The sequence below is a fragment of the Phyllostomus hastatus genome, unplaced genomic scaffold (genome assembly GCF_019186645.2).
Source record: "Phyllostomus hastatus isolate PE091 unplaced genomic scaffold, TTU_PhHast_1.1 phas_contig_348, whole genome shotgun sequence".
Classification (NCBI taxonomy): Eukaryota; Metazoa; Chordata; class Mammalia; order Chiroptera; family Phyllostomidae; genus Phyllostomus; species Phyllostomus hastatus.
In genome coordinates, this window is record NW_025333860.1 from 10,078,409 (window position 1) to 10,104,290 (window position 25,882).

A 25,882-nucleotide genomic window follows, 5' to 3' on the forward strand; every position below is an offset into this window, starting at 1 on the left:
ACAAGTAATTTAATTTTGGACAAAATTTCAAAGGATAAACACCAAAAAACCTAACAAACAATTGAAAATTGGGCAGAAGACCTAAGTAGACCTTTCTCTAAAGAGAACATATAGACGGCCAACAGACAAATGAAAATATACCCAACATCACTAATCACCAGGCAAATACAAATTAAAACAAGAAGTACCATCCCACACCTGTCAGAATGGCTGTCATTGATAAATCAACAGATAACAAGTGCTGGGGGGATGTGGAAAAAAGAAAACCCTTGTACACTGTCGGTGGGAATGCAGATGAATAAAGCCACTATGGAAAACAGTATGAAGATGCCTCAAAAAATTAAAAGTAGAACTGCCATACAATCCAGCAACTCCAGTTTTGTATACTTATCCAAAGAAAACAAAAACACTAATTCAAAAAGATATATGTACCATATGTGTTGCAGCATTATTTATAATAACTGAAATATGGAAGCAACCTAGATATCCATCAATACATAAATAGACATAAAAGATGTAGTGCATACATACAATGGAAAATTATTCAGCCATAAAAAAGAATGAAATCTTGCCATTTGCAACAGCATGGATGGACCTAGAGGGTATTATGCTTAATGAAATGAGTCAGCAGAGAAAGACAGATACCGTATGATTTCACTTATATGTGGAATCTAAAAAAAATAGAAATGGATCTATAGTTATAGAGAATAAGGTGATGGTTGCCAAAAAGGAGGGGGATAAAGGGACAGGAATAAAATTTTTTAAAGCAAATCATGCCTTCAATACACACACAGCCTCCTATCTAACCTGCACCAGTGCAGAAGAGGGCTGTTTTAATAATTTAAAATATCCAAAACATTTTTAAAAGCTCAAAGGGAAATATTTCTAGAATTTCTTTGTTACTAGTTCATATCTATCCAAAGAATACTTTTCTGTGAAGCCTTTTACCAATCTGGAGTTGTAGAGTTGCAGCACAAATTGTGAGCACCCAGACATCCACATGTCTGGATCCCTTCTCAAATGCTCTTAGAGAGGTCCCTGTGACCGCTGAACCAAAAGGTGGCCCTCATCTCTCTCTAGCCCCTAACTCTGCCCTGCTCTTCATTATAGCATTAACCAACACCAGAGATTGTTATAGATTCCCCCTCCTCCCAAATGTTAGCACTGAAATCAATGGCCCCAGCTCATTATACTCAACAAGTATGTAAATACCTGAACAAAGAGTAAATGAGCTATAATAAAGCATATGATATATGCTTACATGTGCCATTTCAAATACTCATATTGTCTTTTAGGGGCATGTGCTGAGGAAGGGTGGGAAGTGGGCAGGCAGAAGATCAGCCTTTAAAAACTTGCAAGGTGCGCTCTCAGTCCACGGGCCTGCAGGTGGAGAGGGATACTTTGTGTATCGATGGTTTGAATCAGGGCCTGATTTTTCACCCAGGACGGCATAAGTGTTTCTCATCACATGGCATTGTTGCAGTTAGTCAGAGAGCTTTAAAGCAATGAAAAGGCAGAATGCATATGTGTGTGTCTGCAAGTGTCTCTATAACCAGACGCCTCTACATAACTCCTTTTTAAAATATAGCATGTCGACAACATCTGTGCCCGAGATGGAGATTGGTCAGAATGCCGTGCAAGTAAACATGGCAGTTCACCTCAACACTGGCACTGGCTACTGCCCCACGGATAGGCCGCACAGAAGATCCATGTATATAAAATAGTATATTAAAGTAAACTTACAAAAGCAAAGAGCAATCATTGCAACCATAATTTTTTCTTCCTCTTTGGGATTCTAATTTTAAAAGCATTAAAGGAGACAGCTGCTCATGCTGTGATATGCGCTAAACAGCCTGAAGGATGGAAAAAATATATTTGTAGCTCATAATAACTATTGACCTTTCTGATATACAATGTTCTCTGTGTTAGCTATTCAGTTCTATCAACAGTGAAGATTGAACATGACTTTTTAATAGAAAACATGGGGTTTCAAGCTGCCTTCACAAAGGTGTTTATGTATTGTTATTTTGTTTTGTACTACAAAGACCATGCCTGATGCCCTTTGTCTGACATCATGTTTGCCATTAAAAAAAAAAAAGGAAAGAAAAGAAAGGAAGGAAATAAAAGAAGGAAAGAGAAGAGGAAAAAAGCCTCGATGTTGTTGAGCATGTTTTGTATGAGGAATTGGTTCATAACCACTTTATAGTCATGATAAAAGCATTGCCACACTCTATCCCATATGCAATATTCGTAATGGAATCCAAGCAGCGTCCCAGGAAGACGTGCTATATTTTTTCTCCCAGAATAGATCCCTCAAGTGGCAATATTTAAAGAGAGTCTCCGAGAAGATTTAAAACACTCACTTGCAGTATTCATATGGCATGTTCTTTGGAGCGCGCAACCTGCTGCAGACGGGGGTCACATTAGAAGTTATGTACTCTCAGAGGCTATCTTTACAACCCCCAGTTTTTCCCCTCGAACTTTCCTGTTGCTTAGGAGTTGTGTATAGAAACACCAACTGGTAACAGCTTGACTCTGACACTGTGTATATTTCCCCAGAGTGGTACCATCCAAACACCAACTGCGGAGCAGCAGGCGGCAGCTGAACACTCTCTTCTCCCTCAGGGAACAGCCGCACTGAGTAGCGACCCCTGCGAGGTGTAGGGAACCTGAAAGGCAACCTTATGCATTAAGACTCTCATACAGCGCAGGTGGATATTGCCAGGGAGTTTGTGCTGACAGGTGGCAGGGGTTGGCAGATTGTGTTTTCTGTTTTTTTTTTGTAGTGGATTATTTTTAATGTTACTTTGAAAGAAGTTTATTGCATCACTATGGAACCACAATTATTTTCACACCTATGTGCTAGAGTTTTAGTTAATGATTCACAAGTTTCTAAACAAAGCTAAAGACTCACCACTGAGTGGGAACAGGAAATCAGCCATAATGAGACTAAGTAAATTTGACTTTTCCACATGCTCCAGAAAAGGCACAAAAGCAGATAAAGGCTGGTGGCTGGGCCAGAGGTAATGGCTGGAGCTTCATTTGCATGATGCCCAAAGGGTGGGACCACAACTTCCACAGAAAATGGGGACACTGCCTTATCACCAATGGCGAAGCAGCTGGGCTACTCTGCTAAGACTATTACCCCCTTCACAGTTGCCCTGCCACAGGGTAACGGACAGACTGAAGGACAAAACCCAGCTCACAGAAGACAGAAGAAAGTATCCTCTGATTCTGGGGCAATCAGTACTCTTTTAACTACCAGACCCACTGGTCCATGACTCTGAAAATAACACTTCACAGAAAATGCTTCCTTACAGGTGACTGCAAGAAGACATAATGATTTCCTCTCAAAAACTTCTTGGACAAGATGTTTGGTATAAAAGAATGGTGGGGGTAAATAATTATCCTTAAAAGAAAGCATCTGAATGTTTCCTTATTCAACATGCAGACGGAGCGCCTGCTTACATAAAACACAATCCTAGGCACTGGGGGGATCAGGAGGCTGGCGGAGGGCAGGGAATAGACACAGAAGACAAGCAAGACATCAGGCCTGCCTTGTGAGATCTCACAGTCATGTAGATGACACTGCTGATAACATCTTTTGCAAACTGCACTTTTTAAAAACTCAATTGAGCATTTACCTTTGAAAACACAAGCCCTGCTTACAAAAGTCAGCATTGCAGGTAGCTTTCCTTGCCTATCAGAATTCTCTGGGTACTGACACATCAGGCAACACATTCCTTCTCTCTGTCACATGAGTTTTACACACATACCTGGTGGTCACATACCAAAACAAGGTTCTGATTTTTCTAAAGAGTTTCTAAATGGATACTACATTAATTATCTCTCATTGCATAACAAATTATCCCAACTATTGATAGCTTTAAAAAATAAATAAAGCTGTTTCACATAGTTTCTTCAGGTCAGGAATCCAGTAGCAGCCTATGTGAGTAGTTCCAGCTCACAGTCTCATGAGGTTTCGGTGGAGATGTCCATTGGAGCACAGTCATCTGAAGGCTGGACTGGGGCAGGGGGGTCTAAGCTCGCTCATGTGACTGTTGGACAGAAGCTGCAGTTCCTCACCACACCGGCCTCTCCATAGGGCTGCTCGAGTGTCCTCACATTGCAGCTGGCTTCCATCAAAGTGATTGACCCAGGAGAGAGCAACAAGGAAGCCAATCTGCCTCTTATGATGAGTCATACACTGCCAGTTCCACCATGTACTGCTAGACATAAGTCATCAAGTCTAGCTTGCATGTGAGGGTGAGGAAGGAGGCTCTACCTTTTAGAAGGAGGAGAACTGAAGAATGTGTGGCATTTTTAAATTAGTACAAAGGTCATCCTAGATAAATATAAAATCCACTAGGACAATCTGTATAAGAAAAGATTTATTTTTACCATTCTTGGCCTGCTATTGGAAACTAAGTTGAGATCTCATTACATTAAAGTCAACATTTAGCCCTGGCTGGTGTGGCTCAGTGGATTGAGTACCAGCCTGCAAACCAAAGGGTCACTGGTTTGATTCCCAGTCAGGGCACATGCCTGGGTTGTAGACCAGGTCCCCAGCAGGGGGTGCACAAGAAGCAACCACACATTAATGTTTCTCTCCTTCCCTTTCTCCCTCCTTTCCCCTCTCTAAAAATAAATAAAATCTTTTTAAAAATTTTTAAAAAGTCAACATTCAGTGAATATTAGTTAATGTTAAATGACACTTAACATATTAAATATTATATGTATGATATGTATAATCTTTGCTGTGGGTACAATGCACCATCCTAGGTAATCATAGTTAGACTTGTCTCAGCTCTGCTACCCTGGGATACCTAGAATAAGAGAAAAAATTAGGATATAAATAACTTGAAGAACAGTACATTGGCAACATCATGACCTTTAGAGTCAGACAAACATAGGTCATGCCTGTGTGCTCTGTCACTGAATATCTGGCCAATTTGGTCATCATACTGACTCATTTTATATAATAATAATAATAATAATAATAATAATAATAATAAACATTTGACATTTGTATCAGTCAGAGTGGGCTAAGTTATGTTGCAGTAAAACACAATTCCCAAATTACAGCAAAAATATATTTCTGGGAGGGTTGGCTAAGCAGTCTTCATTCTAAGATCCAGGCTGATAGTCACCATAGTAGAGGGAAAGAATAAGCAGCATCCCATAACTGCTTATCTCAAAAATTCCACTAAAGATAACACATGACTTGCTCACATTTCATTGGCCACAGAAGCTCACATGACTGTTCCTACCTTCCAAGTGGCCAAGGAAGTGCAGGAAAACTTTTCTAAGAGAATAACTCATCTAATGAACAAACTGAGCTAACAAGCAAAACAGAGACTCATAGATAGAAAGCAGATGACAGCTAGTGGCAGGGAAGTTAGGGGTGGAGGGACTGAACAAAAAGGGAAAAGGACTCATGAGCATGGACAACAGTGTGGTGATTGCTGGGGGGAGGGGTATAAGGACACTAAATGGTAATGAAAAATACAAAAAAAACAAGAAAAATAATAAAGTGATGAGTCACATACAAAAAGAAAAAAGAAAACAACTTGTCACATACTTGACACATACTCATTCTAAAGTCTTAGAATGAAACAACTCGACTTTATCATGATAGCTTCAAAATGAACCGACATCTCCCTTGTCTTGAGAAAGTCATTTTGGTTATTTGCACTTGAGTTTGTCCTGTATGCACAGAACATTTGAAAAAGGAAAGACTCATTTAGACAATGAAGGGGGAAAGGAGTATATTTACATAACTTCATATCTTAATGACTTACCCCCAACTCTACTTCTCCTTTAAAAGGAAAAATACAGCAATGTCCAGACAAGGTGGAGGCATAGGTAGATACACTTTGCCCTCTTGCACAGCCAAAAGAAGGACAATAGCAAATTAAAAAAAAAAAAACAGAACTGACAGAAAACAGAACTGTATGAAAGGCTAAGAATCAAGGAGTTAAAGAAGAAACATTCATTCAGATTGGTAGGAGGGGCAGAGATGGGCAGCCAGGACAGAGAGGATGCACTGCAAGGCAGCAGCTGGTGATCGCACATTTGTGTACAGATAAACCTGGAGGAACAACTGGAGAGTGAGACAGACTGTGCAACCCAGAGTTCTAGCATGGAAAAAGGAAACCTCAAAACCTCTGGCTATAAAAACCTGTGGGGGTTATGGCAGCCGGAGAAACTCCCAGCCTCACAGAAGAGTTTATTGGAGAGACCCACAGGGTTCTAGAATGTAAACAAAACTGCCTGCCCACTGGGAATCAGCACCAGAAGGGCCCAATTTGCTTGTGGGTAGCAGGGAAAGTGACTGAAAGCCAGTCAAGAGCAGAGCACATGGCATTGTTACCTTTCTGACCACCCCCCCCCACCATACAGCACTATAATGCAGCAATGTGGATTGCCCTGCCCTGGTACATACCTACGGCTCTGTCCCTTAAAACATAACAGGCACTCTGAGATGAAGAAATATGGGCCAAATGAAGGAATGTATCAAAACTCCAGAGAAGCAACTAAGCAGTGAAGAGATAGCCAACCTATCAGAGGCAGAGTTCAAAACACTGGTAATCAGGATACTCACAGAAATGGTTGAGTGTGGTCACAAAATAGAGGAAAAAGTGAAGACTATGAAAAGTGAAATAAAGGAAAATGTACAGGGAACCAACAGTGAAGGGAAGGAAACTGGGACTCAAATCAACAGTTTGGACCAGAAGGAAGAAATGAACATTCAACCAGAACAGAATGAAGAAACAAGAATTTAAAAAAATGAGGAGAGGCTTAGGAACCTCTGGGGTGACTTTAAACATTCCAACATCTGAATCATTGGGGTGCCAGAAGAAAAAGAGGAAGATCAAGAAATTGAAAACTTATTTGAAAACATAATGAAGGAGAACTTCTCCAATCTGGCAAAGGAAATAGACTTCCAGGAAGTCCAAGAAGCTCACAGAGTCGCAAAGAAGTTGGGCTCAAAGAAGCACACAAAAAGGCACATCATAATTACATTAGCCAAGATTAAAGATAAGGACAGAATCTTCAAAGCAGCAAGATAAAAGGAGAGAGTTACCTGCAAAGGAGTTCCCCTAAGACTATCAGCTGATTTCTCAAAAGAAAACTTACAGGCAAGAAGGGGCTGGAAAGTATTTCGAGTTATGAAAGACAAGGACCTATATCCCAGATTGTTCTATCCAGCAAAGCTATCATTTAGAATGGAAAGGCAGATAAAATGCTTCCCAGATAAGGTCAAGTTAAAGGACTTCATCATCACCAAGCCCTTATTGTATGAAATGTTAAAGGGACTTATCCAAGAAAAAAAGATAAAAATATGAACAGTAAAATGACAATGAACTCACAGTTATCAACTAAACCTAAAAAAAAAAGAGAAAAAACTAGACAAACAACTAGAGCAGGAAGAGAACCACAGAAATGGAGATCACATGGAGAGTTATCAGTGGGGAAAGGGGGGTGGGAGAATGGGAGAAAAAGTACAGGGAATAAGAAGCATAAATGGTCGGTACAAAATAGACAGGGGAGATTAAGAGTAGTGCAGGAAATGGAGAACTCAAAGAACTTATATGTAAGACCCATGGACATGAACTAAGGGGAGAAATGCTGGAGGGAGGGGGGTGTAAGGCAGAGGGTAATAAAAGGGAGAAAAAAATGAGACAACTGTAATAGCATAAGCAATAAAATATACTTTAAACAAATAAATAAAAGGAAAAATACTTTGTTCACAATTGAAGAGTAACAACATTTTCTCAAAACTTGATTTTTCTTGCCCTGGCTAGGTGTCTCAGTGGTTGGAGCATCATCCCATACAATCTTCTTTCAGGGCACATGCCTAGGTTGCAGGTTCAATCCCTGGCAAGAGTGTGTATGGGAGGCAACAGATCGATGTTTCTCTCCCACACCAATGTCTCTCTCTCTCTCTTCCCCTCTGTTTCTAAAATTAATAAACATATTTGGGTGAGGATTTTTTTTCTTAATTTTTCTTTTTCCTCTCTTATACATCAGTATTTGGTGGCAGCTGGAGAGTTCTGAGTCTAAAATTCTGCTGAAAACACTTTGAGTGCACTAAAAAGAAAAGCCCTCTTTATGCCATGGTCTCATACACTTGTGGAGATTGCAGAGGATACTACAAGTGTTCAGGGTAGACCTGGCCTAGGATTGGCCAGGGAGACCTAGACTGTGCCCAGCCACCCCCTTCTTCCCCACTTTTCACCCACCCAATCTCCTGCCCCTACATAACAATAAAGAAGCAGCAACTCCAAAACCAGTTAGGGAATCATAAACAGATGTGGAATAACACCAATAGTCTCTCATATTATGGTGGGTGGCATTTGCTAACATAAAAATTATTACAACTTTTGCTGTAAATTGTTCCACAAATTTTACAAAATATGCAAAAACTGACATTTCACTAGCTGAGATAATTTAGATTTATTAAAAAATTGAGGCCCTTGACATTCAGCCAAAGAGAGTCTATTTCTTTATCTAGCTTTGTGTTGTATGGGTCTTATTTTTGTTTTTGTTTTTCAGCTCCTTGTTTATAATCCATAGGTCAAAACTGGCCACATCTGAGCTTTGGCCACTTAATCCGGTTTTACCCATAAATTTCTCCTGTGTCTCAGACAGCAGATATAACCTCTCTGAATCCAAAATTTCCTGTCAGAGCATGCAGAAATCATGGCCTGCTTCAAAAAAGTTGGCAGAAAAGCCTTTGATATCTAGAAAGCGCCCTAAAATGCCTCTTTGACATAGACTGGTTCCTACTGTCTTCATACAGCACCAGCCCCATAGATACTTTTCTCATTACTCCATCCTGTCTTCACACGCCCCCTCACACACACACACACACACACACACACGCACACACAGAGGCATGCGCCCACACAGCCCTTCCCTACTCATTGCCACAGTCCAGAAGCACATCATCAGGGCCATGCTCCTTGGCTCTCTCTTGACGGAACCTTTCTGAAAATCCTGCTTCTCACTGAAGACACTTAGAAAGCTTCTCCTCTAAATCAGCTGCTCTCCTCTGTCACGTGCAGATAATACACCTTTGTACACGAGAGTCACCATCGTCAGAGCGTGAATACCTGAGTGTACCTGCTAGCCCTTGAGAAAACTGGGTGTGGAGTGTGTGTGCCTGCAAGAGTTTGCTCCGTGTTTCCCTGATAGGGACAGTGTGGCACATTACGTCTGCCCCTTCCTCAGAACCAGAAAGTCATATGGAATTAAAACAGAAATCTTCAACGAAATCAAACTTTCTTCTAAGTTGCCCCCTCTTCTTCTCCTCAACCCCTCTTAACCCCACACTCTTAAAATAAAGTTTGAGGACCAGTTGAGTTTTTAAATTTCAGCTTCAGTGGGGCAAAACTTGACCTTAGCATTCATCTCCCACCAGTCACTGAGGGTTTAATGAACACTGCCCTGTACGTTTAGACAATTATTGTTGTAGCACTTTGGGGGCGGCGCTGTATTCACTGCCTCAGTCAGGGACTCTCCACCTCCACGGCTCATGCAAAGCTGGCATCTCACATTCCGTCGTTCAGCAGGAAGCACCCGTGCTGCAGTCTCTGCTGTGCTTGCTCAGTGTTTTACTGTGCAGTTGCACACACTGAACACAATGGTAATTTTTAATGATGCCTAAATGACTCATTCTTCTACAGGTAGGTGGTTCCTTCCTTACTGGGGCAGGGTATCCAGGACCCTACCCCTAAAACATATTTCACTTCTCGGGGAAGTTTCATTTGTCCTCAGCTATTGCAAACATGATCTTGCTGAACAGAGCAGAATTTTTAAGGCTGAGTGTGTGGCCTGGATTCTGATGGCAGCATGTTAGTTCAAGTCTCTGAGGACCGGTGCCGATAAATGTGAGAGGGACAACCGTAGATTGGCATACTTTTCCATTTCCACCAGGACGAAAAACTGCTATAAATTAAGTCTAACCTTAAATGTATAATCTGTCCTTGGGAAGGGGGAAAAAAAGGGTACAGCATCTTCAAGCTCTCAGCATTCCTTATGAGAAAAAATTGGTTCTAAGGGTCTCTGATCTTGTGTTTTAGTAAAATAGAACTGCACGGCTGACTGACAGTTTTGATCTAAAGCATTTAGGTTTAAGTTTTGATCTCTCTGCTTTTGATTAAAACTAATGAGCTCATTTAATTCAAAATGGGAATCTCTGATAAGAGAAATAAGGTTGATGTGATTGGATTAGAGGGGCAAATTAAACTCTTAGAGCAGAAGTTTGTGCTTATATAGTGTATTAAAAAGCTGTTGGCGTATTATGGCGTGTTAGATGATGAGAAAAATTTCATAGTAATTCATATTTAATCAGAAGAAATGAAAGTACTAAATATAACATGGCTCTGCTTTTCCCTCGAGTGATAAAAAGCTGTACATTTAAAATGACATCAGATCCATTCTCTCTAAAACAAAAAAAAAGAAAGAAAATCTTAAGAGAGACACATAAGAAAAGGACACTTGTCAGTGGTTCCATCAACCCAGAATAGAAATGCCATAAATATAGGAAAATGTAGTCGCATTACGACAGGAATGATACGAGAAAGGCCCCAGACCACAAATAGCAAGTTCCTCTTATTATATAGTAGCTCTCATTCTTCTTTCGTGTGAGCATCAAGTTGAATATTAAAAAAAAAACAGATTTCTTTTCCATGGAAATATTTGGACTACATTTCATAATTTATAATCTAAACATTTGCTTGCCTCTTTTCTGTTTTCATAACTATTTTCATATACTATGTATTTCATTCTTAAACCTTCACCCCCACCCCAGAGAATATGACTGGTGTTTTGAGAATATCAGAATAAGGACTGCTCAAAAGAAATCCTGTTTGTTGTTGAAACTATTTTTTATTGTTTTAGAATAAAAAAGACTTTACTAGTATTATTTAGTAGAATAAAATTAGAGTACTTATTACGATTATAAAGCCCAAAATTGTTTTTTGCAGGAAAAATTTTATATAATATTTTAGAAGCTTGATTTTTAAAAAATTAGATTTATCTTACCTTCTAGATTTTTGGATAAAGGCATCTTTAGATCTGCAAGACTGAAAACTACCATTTTTTTAAGTTTGTAAATAAAAATGTATTCTACTTAGTCTAAAAATATATAAAGGGAGAGAATATCTTGCTTAAGAGAGAAGACCATTACTTTCCCATATCAGAACAAAGAAGTGAAAACAGAGACTGCTATCCTGTGTGGACAAGGGCAGGGGACAAGCTGCCTTAGTGACAGGAAGGGCACGTTGGTATTGTCAGGAGCTTCTGTTTGTTTCTGTCTGTGTGTCCCAGTCTTGGCCCTCTATCTGTGTCAATTGAGAAGACTTCATGCTTCTTATTCCCCACAATGAAGAAAACCAACCCAAGAAGGCAAGAGTAATGACCCTGATGGTTTTGTGGCTCTCAGAAACCCCAGTGGGCAAATGATACAAGACAGGTTCTCAGGGAGAACAAAGAGCAAGCCCCCTTACCCTTGCTCAGAAGTGTCTCTGCCCAAGTCTAAGTTGATCCCATAAATCTGGAGGTTTTTCTTGTTCACAGTTCTCTCCATGTGTGCTGGCCAGGCTTCAAGATGTGCTATCATTACTTACTTACTCTCAGACACCATTTAGGGAGCTGCTGGAATTTAAAATGCCTGAAAAGCTCTTGCTACAAACTGGAATGGAGTTACTTTGGATACTTTAATTTTTCCTTTTTATTTTCTGCAAAGTAAACATTTCCTAAATGAGGTAAATTGATTACTTGGCTCTTAGCACCCATCAGTCACTTATTTTTAGTTAACTCAAGGATCGCACCTGAGCAGTAGCTGGGAGGGGCTGTGCGGAGATCTAAATCATGTGTGTATGTCTTTGTATTCTTCAGTGGAGTCAACCAGCCCCAGTCTGCTAACCACTGACAACACCCTTGAGCGTTCCTTTTTCATCCGAATGAAATCTACGCTGACCAAACGTGGTGTGCACATCAAATCATCAGGATATAAGGTAAGCTGGACTCTGGGATGGGAAATAGTTCTGTCTCAGGCCCACCCTGGATCATTTGCACTGAGTTTCCCAGCTGCTTTGGGCCCATATAGTCAACACATGTGAGCTTGAGCGACCCAGAGTGTTCTCAGCTCCCTGCACATCTCAGGGTAGGGGCTTCATTGCACCTTTGTCCCATTTCAGACACTGCTGTACACCAAATGCCTCAGTGTAGTGTCTTTTCTTAAAACACCTGTTACTAATGCGCGGAGGGCTTCAGCACATGCTAGAAATTCACTTTGTTGGAGGTGAACCCAATCTATATCAGTCCTTAAAATGAGTGTTCTAGGGTTGCTACTTATAAGAATTCCACTTCTGGCCCTGGCTGGCATAGCTCAGTGGATTGAGGGTGGGCTGTAAACCAAAGTGTCGCAGGTTCGATTCCCAGCCAGGGTACATGCCTGGGTTGCAGGCCATAACCCCCAGCAACCATACATTGATGTTTCTCTCTCTCTCTCTATCTCCCTCCCTTCCCTCTCTAAAAAATAAATAAATAAAATCTTAAAAAAAAAGAATTCCACTTCTGCCACTTAAAAGTCCTTCAAAGTCCCTCTTTCTCTTTAGAGAAAGACTAACCATGTGAACAGTGTATTGGTCACTTAAATTCATACATGTAAACAAGAAAATCAGGTTGGATGTCAGAAATCTTCATTTTGAGATTGCAGTTATTGAACAGTCATACCTTAGCAGACATAGAATACTCAATATACAGAGTGTATGTTCCCCAACAACAAAGACCAAGTCTGGTGTCATTGTCTACATTATTATATGATTTTAAGGATAACGATATAAAAGGCTTCTAATCTCAGGAAATTCCAACATTTTTGGTTACTATAGCAACATAAATTAAGACCTATGAAATTTATGAAATGCCTTTGGCAACGTGAATCATATCAATTTTCCAACACACTTACCAATGTGTCAAACAATATTTATTATGGGTGGGAGGACAAACAAAAGTAGAACATACTGTAGGTGTGGCCAGACGACCTTCCCCAGGGTTAGAATTGAGGGCTCTGACAGCTGAGCTCTGTAGCGTGACCACAGTCAGACATGGTAACTGTCATTATCACCAGGTCTTAAAAAATTTCATAAGTCATCAAGAGACTGACTAACAGCTGCATAAAAGTTGGAGTCAGGCACTTTATTTGACATGAATTTTTCAGAGAAAAAGGACAGGAGGTGGGGAATCGGGCCCTTCCATGCACCACCTTGAGCTGAGCTGTCCTAGTCTTAAGGGCACACGCAGAGCAGCCTGAACCTTGAACAGCGTCAGAAGCAAAGGAGAGGACGTGGGCACTCTGCCTGCATAGCTCCAGCCGGCAGAGGCCTGTTACAAAGGGATATGTTGGAGGAAAGAAAATAGACTGTACATCTCGTATTTTCCTCCCTCACTGAACATAATACATTTATTAGTTGTTACCATGTGACATTAGTAAGTTTGGATTTCTATAGGTAAGCTATGGGTTTAATGATTATTGTCACTCAAATGCAAGAAAGATGCATTCTTTGCATTCCAGCATTCAGGAGGCAAATGAAACAAGACAGGATTCTATAATGACTGGAGGGGCAGCCCTCGCCCTAATAGACATCAGTACAACCACTGCCTTCATTATGTTTATTATTCTCATTCTACTGACAATCCTCAGCTGCAGGTCTTGCTTTTGAGGATTACTTTTCCGTCTGTCAGCATTTGTTTCTGCCTTTAGTGGTTTTTCCTGGTTTGTAAGGGACATATCCCAGGAGTGAAGAAGGTGGGGCAGGTGAGGTATAGTTTGAAAAAGCAATATTATAATGCAATATCATTAGATAATTTAATATTCTGAAAAACAAAAAATGTATGACTTTCACATGACAAACTAGAGATATGAAAGCTCGGTAAAATTCTGGATCTGCCCAAGAGTGGGATGTCTGGGTAAAAAAAAAAAATATGATGTAGGTAAATAGTTTGAGTTTCAATCTAGGCAAAACCTAGTGGCTTGGGTTCCATTTGTTTTGCCATAGGGACACCTCAGTAAAGCTGTTTTGCAACATGACCTGAAATTGGGCGAGCTCATTTTTTAAATATAAATACAACATAACTTTCATTCATTCATTCAACAAAATATTTATTGAGCTCCTACTGTGGAGCCTGTTCTAGATCCTGGAAACCCAGCACTAAACAATAAGAAGTCCCTGCTTTCATGGCGCTACGTTCTCACCAGGGAGACAGACAATAACAAGTGAACAAAGAAAGGAGGTGATTCCAGAGAGCCATGCTGGCTAAAATGACAACAGCTGACATTTATGCGCACTACAGTGTGCTGGGCATGGCGCAGTGTACATGTGTCAGCCCTCCCCACAACCCTAGAGTGGTCGCTTTCATTTTACAGATGAAATGAAGGCTACAGAGGTTAATGGCAAATCCAATGTGAGAGGCTGAAGAGACAGAGCTAGGGTTTGAACTCAGGGATTCTGGCTCACATCCTGTGCACTTAGCCACTAGGCTACCCCATTACATGGACAGTAAAGCAAGGTGATGTGAAGGGGTGGCTGATGGGGACCCCTTTAGGTAGAAGGGTCCCAGGAGGTTTCCCTGAGGTGACATATCACCTGTGAGTGGTGAATGAGAAGGGACCACAATGAGAACAGATTGAAGGAAAGTGTTTCTGGAGCTCCTTGGGTTTAGGATTAAAGATACCTCACAATAAAAAGGGGCCTTTGAAAAACAGAATGTTAAAAAGAACAACCTTGAATGTCCAGGATTGGAAAAGATTAGGAGCAATTCCCATTTCCATCAAACCATACATGTTCCAGCGACCACACTCCTCTGACACAACCCTGTCAGGACATCTTTCTCAGGATATCCCAAGTCTCCCTCCAATGCCTTATCCCCTCCCCAGAACTGCTAACACAAGAAGTGATTGATCCCCGGTTCCCCCAATAAGATGAATCATCCAGCAGACCCAGCTGTGCCTCCCTCCACCATGAGCCCCCCCTTGTTAATTAACCTTGCCTGAAAGTTCATGGGAGAGCTGTGGGACCCCATGACATGACACAGCTGAGCGGCATTCCTATTTATCTGTTCATTCTCAGTAAATAAATCTAACAGCCTATAAAACATTCAAATAAAACTGGTAATCACCCCACCGCCACACAATAAACACAAATAAAAAGAAACAATGATGATCATTTCTCCGTCCTCCAATATTCCCCCTAATTTGCTACCATTGTGTGCTTCTTCCTTTCCCTTAGTGAAAGATCCCAGATGTCTTGCTCAGGGCAGGTCATTACATTTCAATTTTTTCTGTAACCTTGGCACCTGGACTTTTCTGACCTTTTCTATTGTTTTTTTTTTGTGCCCATTTATTAACTCTGTGACAGACACTATACCAAACACTTTATATTTATTTTATATTTCAGCTAATCCACTCATTATTTAAAGACTTTCTCTGTGGCAGGCATTGTTCACATTTTATATCCTATCATTACACCCATTCTGCAGGTGGTAAAACTGAGGCTTCAGTGGGTTCAGCATGTTGTCCGTGCTCCAACATCTCTTCAGTAGCTACAGAGGCATCAGGATCAGTCCAGGCAGCTAGGCTCCAGGGTTTGCCCTCTTCACCCCTCTGCCTCACTGCTTTCCGGGGCAAGTCCAGAGAAGGGCTCAGCATGAACTGCATCTCAACATAGGAGAAACTAAGCTTTGAAAAGAAAAACTGTTGCCTGGTGAAGAACTACCCTTTGTGGCTCAGCCTTTCCCGCAGCACTAGTTTCCAAAGATTTGCAGAGATCTGCCATCCTTTCCAGGGGCTATAAAACCCACTCAGGTACCCATGGCCAGGAATTCTAGTCAAATGAGTGCCCATCTGACTCTGCTTATCCAGTCAGAGAGCACAATCTAAATTGCTGTTGCTTCCATGCCCCAGTCTTCAGGAAAGCTGCCCTCTCCAATGAAGTGTCCTAACTGTGAGCTGACACTCACTTGTCTCTGTCTTCATTTGCTTTGAAATCCACAGCAACACTGTTATCTGGACCAGCCACTGCTTATGCTTCAGGGGCTTCCTCGATGTTTAGGTTCCTTGTTGGCCACATATCTTGGCATAACACAGCTCTCCTTTAAATTACATTGCATCAGTATTCTTCCTTCTTGTCTAGTCTAGGTGTCAAGGAACTTTGTAGGTACAGCACAGAGGGTAAAAGGAGATATGTAATCAAGGAAATTAGAGAAGTGAAGACTAATTGGGTTGCATCCTTAGCTCCTATCTTTGCAGGATAGTTTCCTTTGGCATGGGGCTGTCGATTTTCTAATCTGCTCTTAAATGCCACCAGCCCACTGTCATGCCTGGAATGGGTACCCAATCACACGATGATGTCCTCACTGTAATGCGTGAGAGAGCCTCCCACACTGGGCAACACTGACAGAGAGAGGAACGCTCCATCATGTTATATGATGTTGAGAATGTCTCTGAACTCTGCAGAGACAAAAATCTTCAAGTGTCAAGGGTTCCTGCTGTAACACATATGAACACATTAGTAGGAGCTTGGGGAAACTCCAGGTCCCTAGAAATAAACAGCACCCCCCCACTGGGGATGATTTGGATATGAATTTTCCTATGGCCACGTGTTCCACTACATGATTTCTGAAATCTCTCCAGCCTCCCTATAATAAGAGTCACAAAGCATAAGTAATAGAGAAAATAATGTGTAGGTTCACTAGTTTATTAGGACTGCTGATACACCTCAGCTTTAAGACTATATCGGAATATGAAGTAACCAATTGCCCTTTCCTTTCACTTCTTCCTCCCATTTATGTATTTAATGTTAATGCACAGTGAAGTCTTGTTGCAAAAGACATCAACTTCGAGATTGCAAAAGTACAAAACTAAGATTTACATTTTGATCCTTTCATGCAGATAGAGATAATCTAAACAGGTATTTCTCAGGAAATATTTTATTAAAATTATACCTAACATTTACAAATTATATGTCTTATTTTGGGTGGTACATTATCCTCCTTTTCTTGCTGTTCACTTAGGTGTGCAACAGAGTTGCACTGCTAGGATTCCCAATGTCAGAATCATGGCCAAGTACATTTTAAAGTTGAAGGTTTTTCATAGACAAAAGTATTCTTTATTAAATGTGCATACTGACAAGTTTCAAGATATCATACTAAAAGGGAATTATTACTTACTATTTCAATGACCTAGAATTTTAGCTCTTGGTTTAAATTTTTTTAAGATTTTATTTATTTTTAGGCAGAGGAGAAAGGAGGGAGACAGAGAAAGGGAAACATCAATGTGTGGTTGCCTCTCACACACCTCCTACTGGGACCTGGCCCACAACCCAGGCATGTGCCCCAATCTGGGAATCAAACCTGCGACCCTTTGGCTCACAGGCCGGTGCTTAATTGACTGACCCATACCAGCCAGGGCTGGTTTAATTTTTTAATAAAACTCACAATACACAATCAAGTTCACAGTGCACAATGTCAACCCCTCCTCCTTGATCCCCCACCACTGTAATGTGCTGCCAAAATTGGTTGAATTCACCAGCTTCTCTTTCCATTCCTCCAGTTTAATATCTCTTTCTGGATCTGTTGTGAGAAATTTGCAAGTTACCTCCCAGAAAATTTTACTTGTCCATTCTATCCTGCAAGCTGCTCTCTGGAATATCTCTCCAAAGCCTCAGCAACCACTTACTCCTCAGCGGTTCACAGTGCCAATGTATTCAAGGACCTGGCCCTAGCCTACCTTCCCACCACCACCTCTGTCATTCTTTCCTGGAGCCGTAAATACCGATGCTCTAGGGAAATCCATCCAGCCCTCTTTCCTAAAGTGAGTTTGCATAGTCACACCGCTGTGTCTTTGACTGTGCTGTTTTCTGTTCCTGAAAGGCCTCTCTGCCACACTTCCACAGGGAAAAACTTAACCAGTGTGGCATCATGCAGGTGCCACTTTTTAGTTTTTATCTCCCCTCCTCCAAGCCTCAATTTTCTCACCTGTAAACTGAAGCTGTTAGCAGGACATAACCCAGAGAATTTTCCTAGGGATCAAATAAGATAACACAGGCTCACCTAAGCATCTTCTCTCCATTTGATGAAGCACTTTCAATATAATTGTATAGGAATCTAACAATAGCCTTTTAGGTAACTAGACCTAGTTTCCCAATTTTGAAGACAGGTAAAACGGAGGCACAGAAATATGAATTGATTTGCCTAAGGTCATCAATGGTGAATGGCGAAACAGAACTATCCAGACCCTCTGATTTCAAATGCCTTCTTTCCAATACACGAAATTGGATGCTGGGTCCTTCCTCATCCCGCTTTCTTCCCTCAGTGCGTAGCACATTGTGCTGCATGTAGTTGCCATCAGCAAATGTTGATTGAATTGAATTGCATGTTCTCTTTTTTTCTGAGGTAGCAATGAAGAAGGTTGTCATTAGCGAACTCTATTATGTACCCTAGTGAACCAGCTAGTTGGCATCGGTGTCTTGGCTGGGATCACTGGTACAGCCACGGACACACATGACCATGCCATGATGTGCCCACACCCCAGGCTCTGGCCTGCCAGGGCAGCGTCCCTCTGTACCAGCACCTGCATATGATTAGAAGGGACCACATCCATAGCATTTCTGAGCCATTGAGGATTTCTTTCAGAAATGAAAACTAGAATCATTTTAACATCACTTGTTCACCATGGCCTCTAATTGGTGTCTGGAGATTACCCGTTTCTTTCTAGTAAGTCATCTTTGAAGAACTTTTTTCTGAATATTAACATTTTAAGGTTCTAACTTTCTGACACTTAGAACTGTATTTGCTGATATCCTGCCTTCTGGCACAGTGCCACTTCTCAAAGATTGCTAAAAGTGTGTGAAGTGTTATTATAAGAAGGCTGGTTCTTTCTTTGCCCAAGAGGACAACCATATGCAGTGAGTTTTAATTGTACCAGAGAAGTGTGGCTTGGAGGTGCTCCTAGCACCAATGTAGGGGCAGTGTGGTGGTGGCCCTTCTCTGGTGGTTTCTAAGAGTATTCCCCAAACTTACTGGTTAGGGGTCCCTGCTCCTCCTGGATGAGTGTGGACAGACTAGACGCCATCTGAGTGTTTCCTGCACTCTGAGATCCAGAGATGTTCCAGGTGTCCAGGCATATCAGTTCTTCTCCTGAAGCCTTTCTTCGCCTCAGCTTTGTGTCGTCTTGAAATGATGACTACAGTATTCCAAGCTACACAAAATGTAACTGTCTTGTCAAATCAATAGATGAATTTTCAGAGAGACCAAAAATTCTGTCAGCCCATTCAGGCTTTCTAAGACTACGCATTTATTGCCTTTCAATCAACCCAGACACCCAGAATAAATTGAAGGAGACAAAAATTTCCAGGGTACAACTTACAGGCAGAGGTTATTGTGATGAAAAATGCAAACAGAGGAGAGAGCCAATGAAATCAAATTTTTTTAATCCTATTATCACTTTTTAGTCCCTGTTCATCTCTATACAATTGTCCATTACAATGCAGTTTCCAGTGTCATTTTAAATACAGCTGACATTGTTTCTGATCTTAGAGAATGTCCCTCCCATTACAAGGCATGACAGTAGCTCTGCCCTGGGATAGGTCATTTCTGCTGGGACTGATCAGCTGGCTATGTTACTGACTGGAGGCGTAGTCACCTGCCATTCTGTGAAGTGTCTGTAAATTCCAAGTATGTCAGTGACTGCAGCCCAAGTGTGTTGCTAACTCACAGGTACTTAATTTTTTAGTATACAGATTTTAGAAAGAAGGTAGGAGAAGTGACAGCTTCCTGTCTTTTACTAGTGCTAGATCTTTTCAGACTGAGTTTATGAGTCATTAATCTAAGCATGATGAAAGTGATGGTCTCTTTAAAGATGGCATCACTGGTGCAAAACTTAACAATTCTTTCTGTGAATAATGTCTTAACTAATGCCCTTCAAAATTGTCATTAATGTCTGTGTAAAGATATTATCAATATGATAGATTTTTAAAATAGAATCTCTCTATTATGAGACTTTGGCCTGTTAAAGTGTTTTAAAAGAAAAATAAACAAACTTAAGAACTAAAAAGTAAACACAAGTCCAGCTTCAGGCCCAGCATTCTCTGATGTTCTGAGGTGCCCTAACTACAGCTGCAAAGGTTCCCCCCAAATTCTCTCCTCACCCAGCGGTCTGAAGTAGCAGTTATTTAACTGTTCACAGATTTCAAGGACTCTCAGATACATTGCCCTGTTTGACTCAGTTACCTCAAAACTACTGCACTGAGAAGTAATTAAGCACAAAGGCGTGATGTCGCACAGCTGAGGACTTGGACTTAATCCAGCCATTCGTGGCTCTGTGACCTTAAGCAAGCATCTATTTCCTCCTGTAAAATGGGAGTGCCAACAGGACCTCCTTCGTAAGGCTATTGTGAACTAAAGTGAGATCATGTAGATAATACCTGTCCCACAATAAACATGCAATATATGTCCATATGTGAAGTTTCATGTTAATGGAACTTGCATTGTGAGGTTGATCAAGATTAATGTGGACCACCCACGACTTTAACTTCTAAAACTCTGCTTATGTACCTCTATCTATGGGAAGTACTAATTCATCAATAATATTTCAGATTATCTCCTAGAAGTTATAGGAACTCTAGAATAACGAATGATTTATTTCAAATATAAAAAAAATGCATTTATTTCTGGGAAAGTTCTCCATGCTTAAGTGTCCTGAATATTGATTTGATTATAAGAGACAAAATATGACTGAAATACGTCATCTGCCCCTTTAACAAAAGGAGCACATATGAAATGGGTTTTTTTGGAATTGATTTAGCATCATGGCAAGACTTATACTGCTTTTTAATGCAGGACATGAAGTAAGGACAGGGCCAATTTGATGTTGTTGATCTCTGGACTAAGCAGAGCCTTTAGGATCCTGTAGCTCACATGGCTCCACACTTTGGTAAAGCATATGTGTATGTGTGTAGATATAGATATATAAAGATATAGATAGATATAGATATAGATGATATATAGATATGGATATGATATGGATACAGTTATATAGATATAGATATATAGAATAGATATCTCCCTCTAGGGAAGGTAAGCTACCATCAAGGCATGAACCCGACTGCATCTCAACGCCACCACACAGCACTCCAGAGGGGATTCTGTTGACTCGCTCCAAGTAAGGGGAAAAAGCCAGGATTCTGAGGCTCATATCATCTCATGTAGGGACCTCCTGGGGGGCAAGAAAGTAACCACATCTTTCCCACCTCTCTATGAATGCCTTCCACCATCAGACGAAAAGAATGGCCTTGTTGCAAAGTGCTTTGAGTTACAAGAAGACTCTTTTTTAAACGAGGGAACTGTCTGTATAATCAGTTCTCAGTCCTCTGTAGTAATAGTCAAGGAAAGGCTTTGGAATGCTGCCTTGCCCGTGTGCGTGTTTAATCCAAACTACAAGTGGGCAATGAGTCTCTCTGTGTCGCCGTGTTGGAAATGGCACTTTCGGCTCACTGTTTGCAGTGGTCTCCAGAAACAATCCATATACATTATCGTTAGGCTGGTAGCGGTATTTATACTTCCCTTTCACCAGGGATTTTATACTTGCTTTTTCTTCTCCCTGGCGTATGTCCTGAGATAAACCCATGGCTGACATTCATTCAGATTTCCACTCAAATGTCACCTCCCTCACCACCCCATCTGAAATAGCTCAGCACACCCTCCACATCCCTATTAGCTGCTTTGCCCTGCTGCCCTTTGTCCTTCGTAGCACTTGACATCTGAACACTATTTCATAATTTGTCTGTGTAAAGTTTGTCTCCCCTACCGCAATGTAAGCTGAAGCTCCTAAAATAGTTTGAGACACCTAATAGAAATCTAACAAACATCTACTTAGGAAAATAAATAAATTTATAAATATTGGGCATCATTTGTGCTAAGGCCAAAACATACTCCCTCCTTGCATCACTATTCTAGTTCCTTTAAAGGGAATTTAGAGATGATTATATGCAGCCACTAAATTATGTATTTTAAGTTTCCAGGCCCTATTGCTAGTAAGATAAATTGATGTTCCCTTCCTTTTCCTTTTAAAAAGGCTGCACTGTTGTTGACATATTCTATGACACATTTTTCATGCTATCATATTCAGTTTTTAAAAATCAACATGTATTTAACTTGTATCCCACTTGTACCCAGTTCTTGTAGCTAGAACTCTGGAAGCGCAACCAAGAGTTACTTGATTATTTCTTGGTTGTTGTGAATATATTTACTAGTCCTCAACAGCCCCTTGTCCAATGTCCTTCAAACTCTTGGCTCCCTGGAGCAGTCATGAGAACGCAGCAGCTTAACAGGGGCTCACCCAGTGAGGGGAGTCAGACAGTTTCACACCATTGCCAGCACTCTGCTGCTTACTTGCCATGCAACACTGGACAAGCAGCCTGATGACTCTGGGCTTCTGTTTCAGTGATACAGCAAAGTACAGTAAGTCCTTACTTAATATCGTCAACAGACTTGGCACTCAATTTTATCATCAGCTAATTGATACAAATAAGTTCCTACATCATCTCATCATCATTGGTGCTATAACGAAACAACATTATAATGAAACACAGTTGCACCAAACATTGTTCGAGGAGCTGTTGTGTACAATAGACTGGATTTCAGCGTTCTTTAGTCACCTGATGGCTGAAATTATGTCCTCTTTAGCTCCACTCCCAACCTGAGGGTGAAAGGCCCTTTGGAACACTCGGCTGGAATGAAATAGAGAATCTGCTCCTCCATCAGGAGGAGCCCCTGACTCTTGGAGAGACGGAGGTCAGAGCCTACAGGGCAGTTCCAGTGAAGGCCACCCAGAGTTGCCAAGAGCTGCCTTGCTCCAGTGCTGATTTGAGAACCTAAAATGTTATAGGAATGTTTAATCACAAGCAAGAAGAGATCTGGGGGTTTTATAATTCTTAGGGAGGACTCAGTGAAATTTTGCACCTTGTCCTACATAGATTACATTCTGAGAAATCAGTCTAGATCCTAAATTAAGGGCCGAAGTAAAAGGCTGATTTGAGAGCACGACTCTGTTGCCTTACACAGTGAGCAGTAACAGATTTCCTGTTCCTTTAGCACCACTCGCTTTAACACCATATGTACTCATCCCTCTTTTTATGCCACAAACATAAAACATCATGTTCTATTTATTTATTTACAGTTGGCTTCCTAGTGAACACCTTTCTAAGTGTTGTCTGCAATGGTTGTAAGTTTCCATTCAAAGGGAATTGCAATTCACAATCTGCCTGGAATAGCCCTTCAGGCAGCTGAGTCCTGGGTAAATGTTCTTTAAATATTTTTCATTGACTGATTAATTTTACAGAGAGAGGAAGGGAAGAAGGAAAGATAGGAGGAAGAAAAAGGGATTTGTTGTTCCACTTATTTATGCATTCATTGGTTGCTTCTTGTATGTGCCCTGACAAGAATCAAACCTACAACCTTGGCTCATCGGGACAACACTCTAACCAACAGATTTACCCAATATTGAACATAATCAACAGTATTATAATTGTCAAACTCCTCAATGAGAGGTACCATGGAATGTAAAACATTCTTACTCTTGAATTGTTATTCATTACAAACTACTATCTTTTCTGTGGATATATATTTTCTCTCTTTCCACTGGAAAGATCTGGAGAGTAATACAGTTTGCTGTGGAGCCCTAGTAGCCAATGAATTGGCTACTAGGTGCTTGCGTCCAAGCACCTTGGCAGAGTGGAGTAATGTTAAGTTCTTTGCCTGTCATTGCTAAGGCACAACAGGGACGCAAAAGTGGCCTAGTACCCCCATGCTCTCAAGCACTCAGAGAGCCCTGTCGGTCAGTCACAGTGAATTACAACCCAGAGGTCAATGGAATGAGAACAAGCCGGTCAGTCCGTGAAGAGAGAGTAAAGCCCAGAACCAACAGATCATACTGTGACTGTCCCATGGAGGCCTGACAGCATGGTAAACCTAGACAGGCCCCTTGTCCAATCTTTGTCCTCAGATGGCAGTTATACCCTTGGAGAAAGCATCAGGGGAAGTGTCCCACAAGAGCCCATGACATATTTTGGCCCCCAAAGAATCCTTTCCCTCCTGCATAAATCTTACATCCTTATCCTGCCATCCAGTCCTAAAAACTTTAAAAGGATGGTGTTCTGCCAGAGAAAATTCCTAGGCACCTGCTGATGATTTCCTTCCTGCTTAGAAGAATCTTTACGCAGCTGTGATACTGCAGACTGACTCTGTTCAAAGTACCAAACAGTGCGGCTCAAGCGATAAGGGCATCGACGATGTTTGGGTTATAATGATGTCAGCTATTCCTCTTTTTTTTACAGCATCATTAGTAATCTGTCATTCTACTAATAACAATTCCCTTTTGACATCATGGAGGTAAAGAGAAATCATCACTGACATCAAAAATGAGGTGATATTTCAGCAGAATTATTTCACCAAAGATAAAATGGAAAGCTTTATTACTCCCCGTGCCTTTCAAGAAAGCTGAACAAGGCATATGCTGACCCTGGAGCTTATCTACTTCAGTTCCTTCTGGACTGATCTGAAATAACTAATTTTAATTGTTCCAACTAGATTTCAGATTATGCTTTTCCCCAAAGCTTTGCATCTACATAATGGAAACTTTTTTCAAAAACAAGCTTTGTCAGATCATAATAAACTGGGAAATCAAAAGAAAAAAAGTCAAGTGTAGCCCCCAATGATCTATAATTTTCATTCTTCAGCTTCACCTCTTGTTCTGAGTATTTAGGAATTGATTTCACTCAATCATACAGTCAATACTGATTGTGTACCTGTTGTGGATTACACACTCTGCTGGGTCCTGGGACGACGAAGATGGATAAAACACAGTGCCTGGTCCTGCAAGCAGAGTCTAGACCTAGGCAGGCACGCAGAGTAATGACTATGAGACAGTGGGATGGACCCTGTACAGGAGGTGTGTTCCAGGAGCCATGGGATGAAGTATATCCTTCTGTCTGAGGCAAGAGGAGGGGCTCTCAAGTACAGCATCATTTTAGCCAGACATTAGAGAAGGTGACTCTATGCAGAGGGAACAGGATCAGCAAAGAGATGAAGGCATCGTGTGCATGGAGCAGAAAGAAACCTGTTCCCTAGGAATCAGGGGTGAAGCCATCTAATCTGACTAATTAAGCAAATGAAGTGGAGCAGGAGTCTTCTTTTAGCGCAGTGCCAGCCCAATGTGCAATAGCTTTCAGGATAACAGGATGAAGATTAAGATTGTCACATTCTAACGAAACTTCCTGCATTCATTTTTTTTTAAAGATTACTGTTTTCTAACAAGGAGACCAAGAAGGTTGTTTTCAGCCTATAGGGTAAAGGAATAAATAAGTGGATTTAAGTAAGTCATTGGATAATTCCTTTTGAAATTTTCTCCATTTATTTTTCCTTCCACCATTCTGGCCTACCCGAGTGCAGGGACTTTTCCCCCTGAATCTTAGATGCTGGTATAAAGTAGACATTCCGAAAGGAGGAATATGACTTTCCTAGAGTCAGTAACTCAAGAACAACACTAAAGTCATTGTGCACTGAAATCTTAGATTCTGAAATGAGTCAGAAGTGGGAAACATCGCACAGACCCTAACAGCGGTCTGCATACAGTTAGGGGTCTGAAATCTCGGGACTGTCTGGGGATTTGGAACAATGTGAGCACTGCTTCCATTTCAGCCAGCCTAACGTTTCCCTTAGACTGACTACTTCGTCAGACTCCAGGCTTTAAGGATGATGACTTTTTCTCATTAAAAAAAAATTATTTGTTCTTCAACTCATTTTACTTCTAATTCTA

At 41.0% G+C, this 25,882-nt stretch overlaps 1 protein-coding gene across 1 annotated transcript in view; it reads left to right on the plus strand.

The window, feature by feature from the left end:
• Window positions 1-25,882, plus strand: part of NPAS3 (neuronal PAS domain protein 3) — an 851,962-nt gene that overhangs the window by 775,181 nt on the left and 50,899 nt on the right. The window contains exon 6 of the mRNA XM_045841074.1: window positions 11,908-12,026. Within this exon, the coding sequence (XP_045697030.1) occupies window positions 11,908-12,026 (119 nt within the window). The remainder of the gene's footprint in view (window positions 1-11,907; window positions 12,027-25,882) is intronic.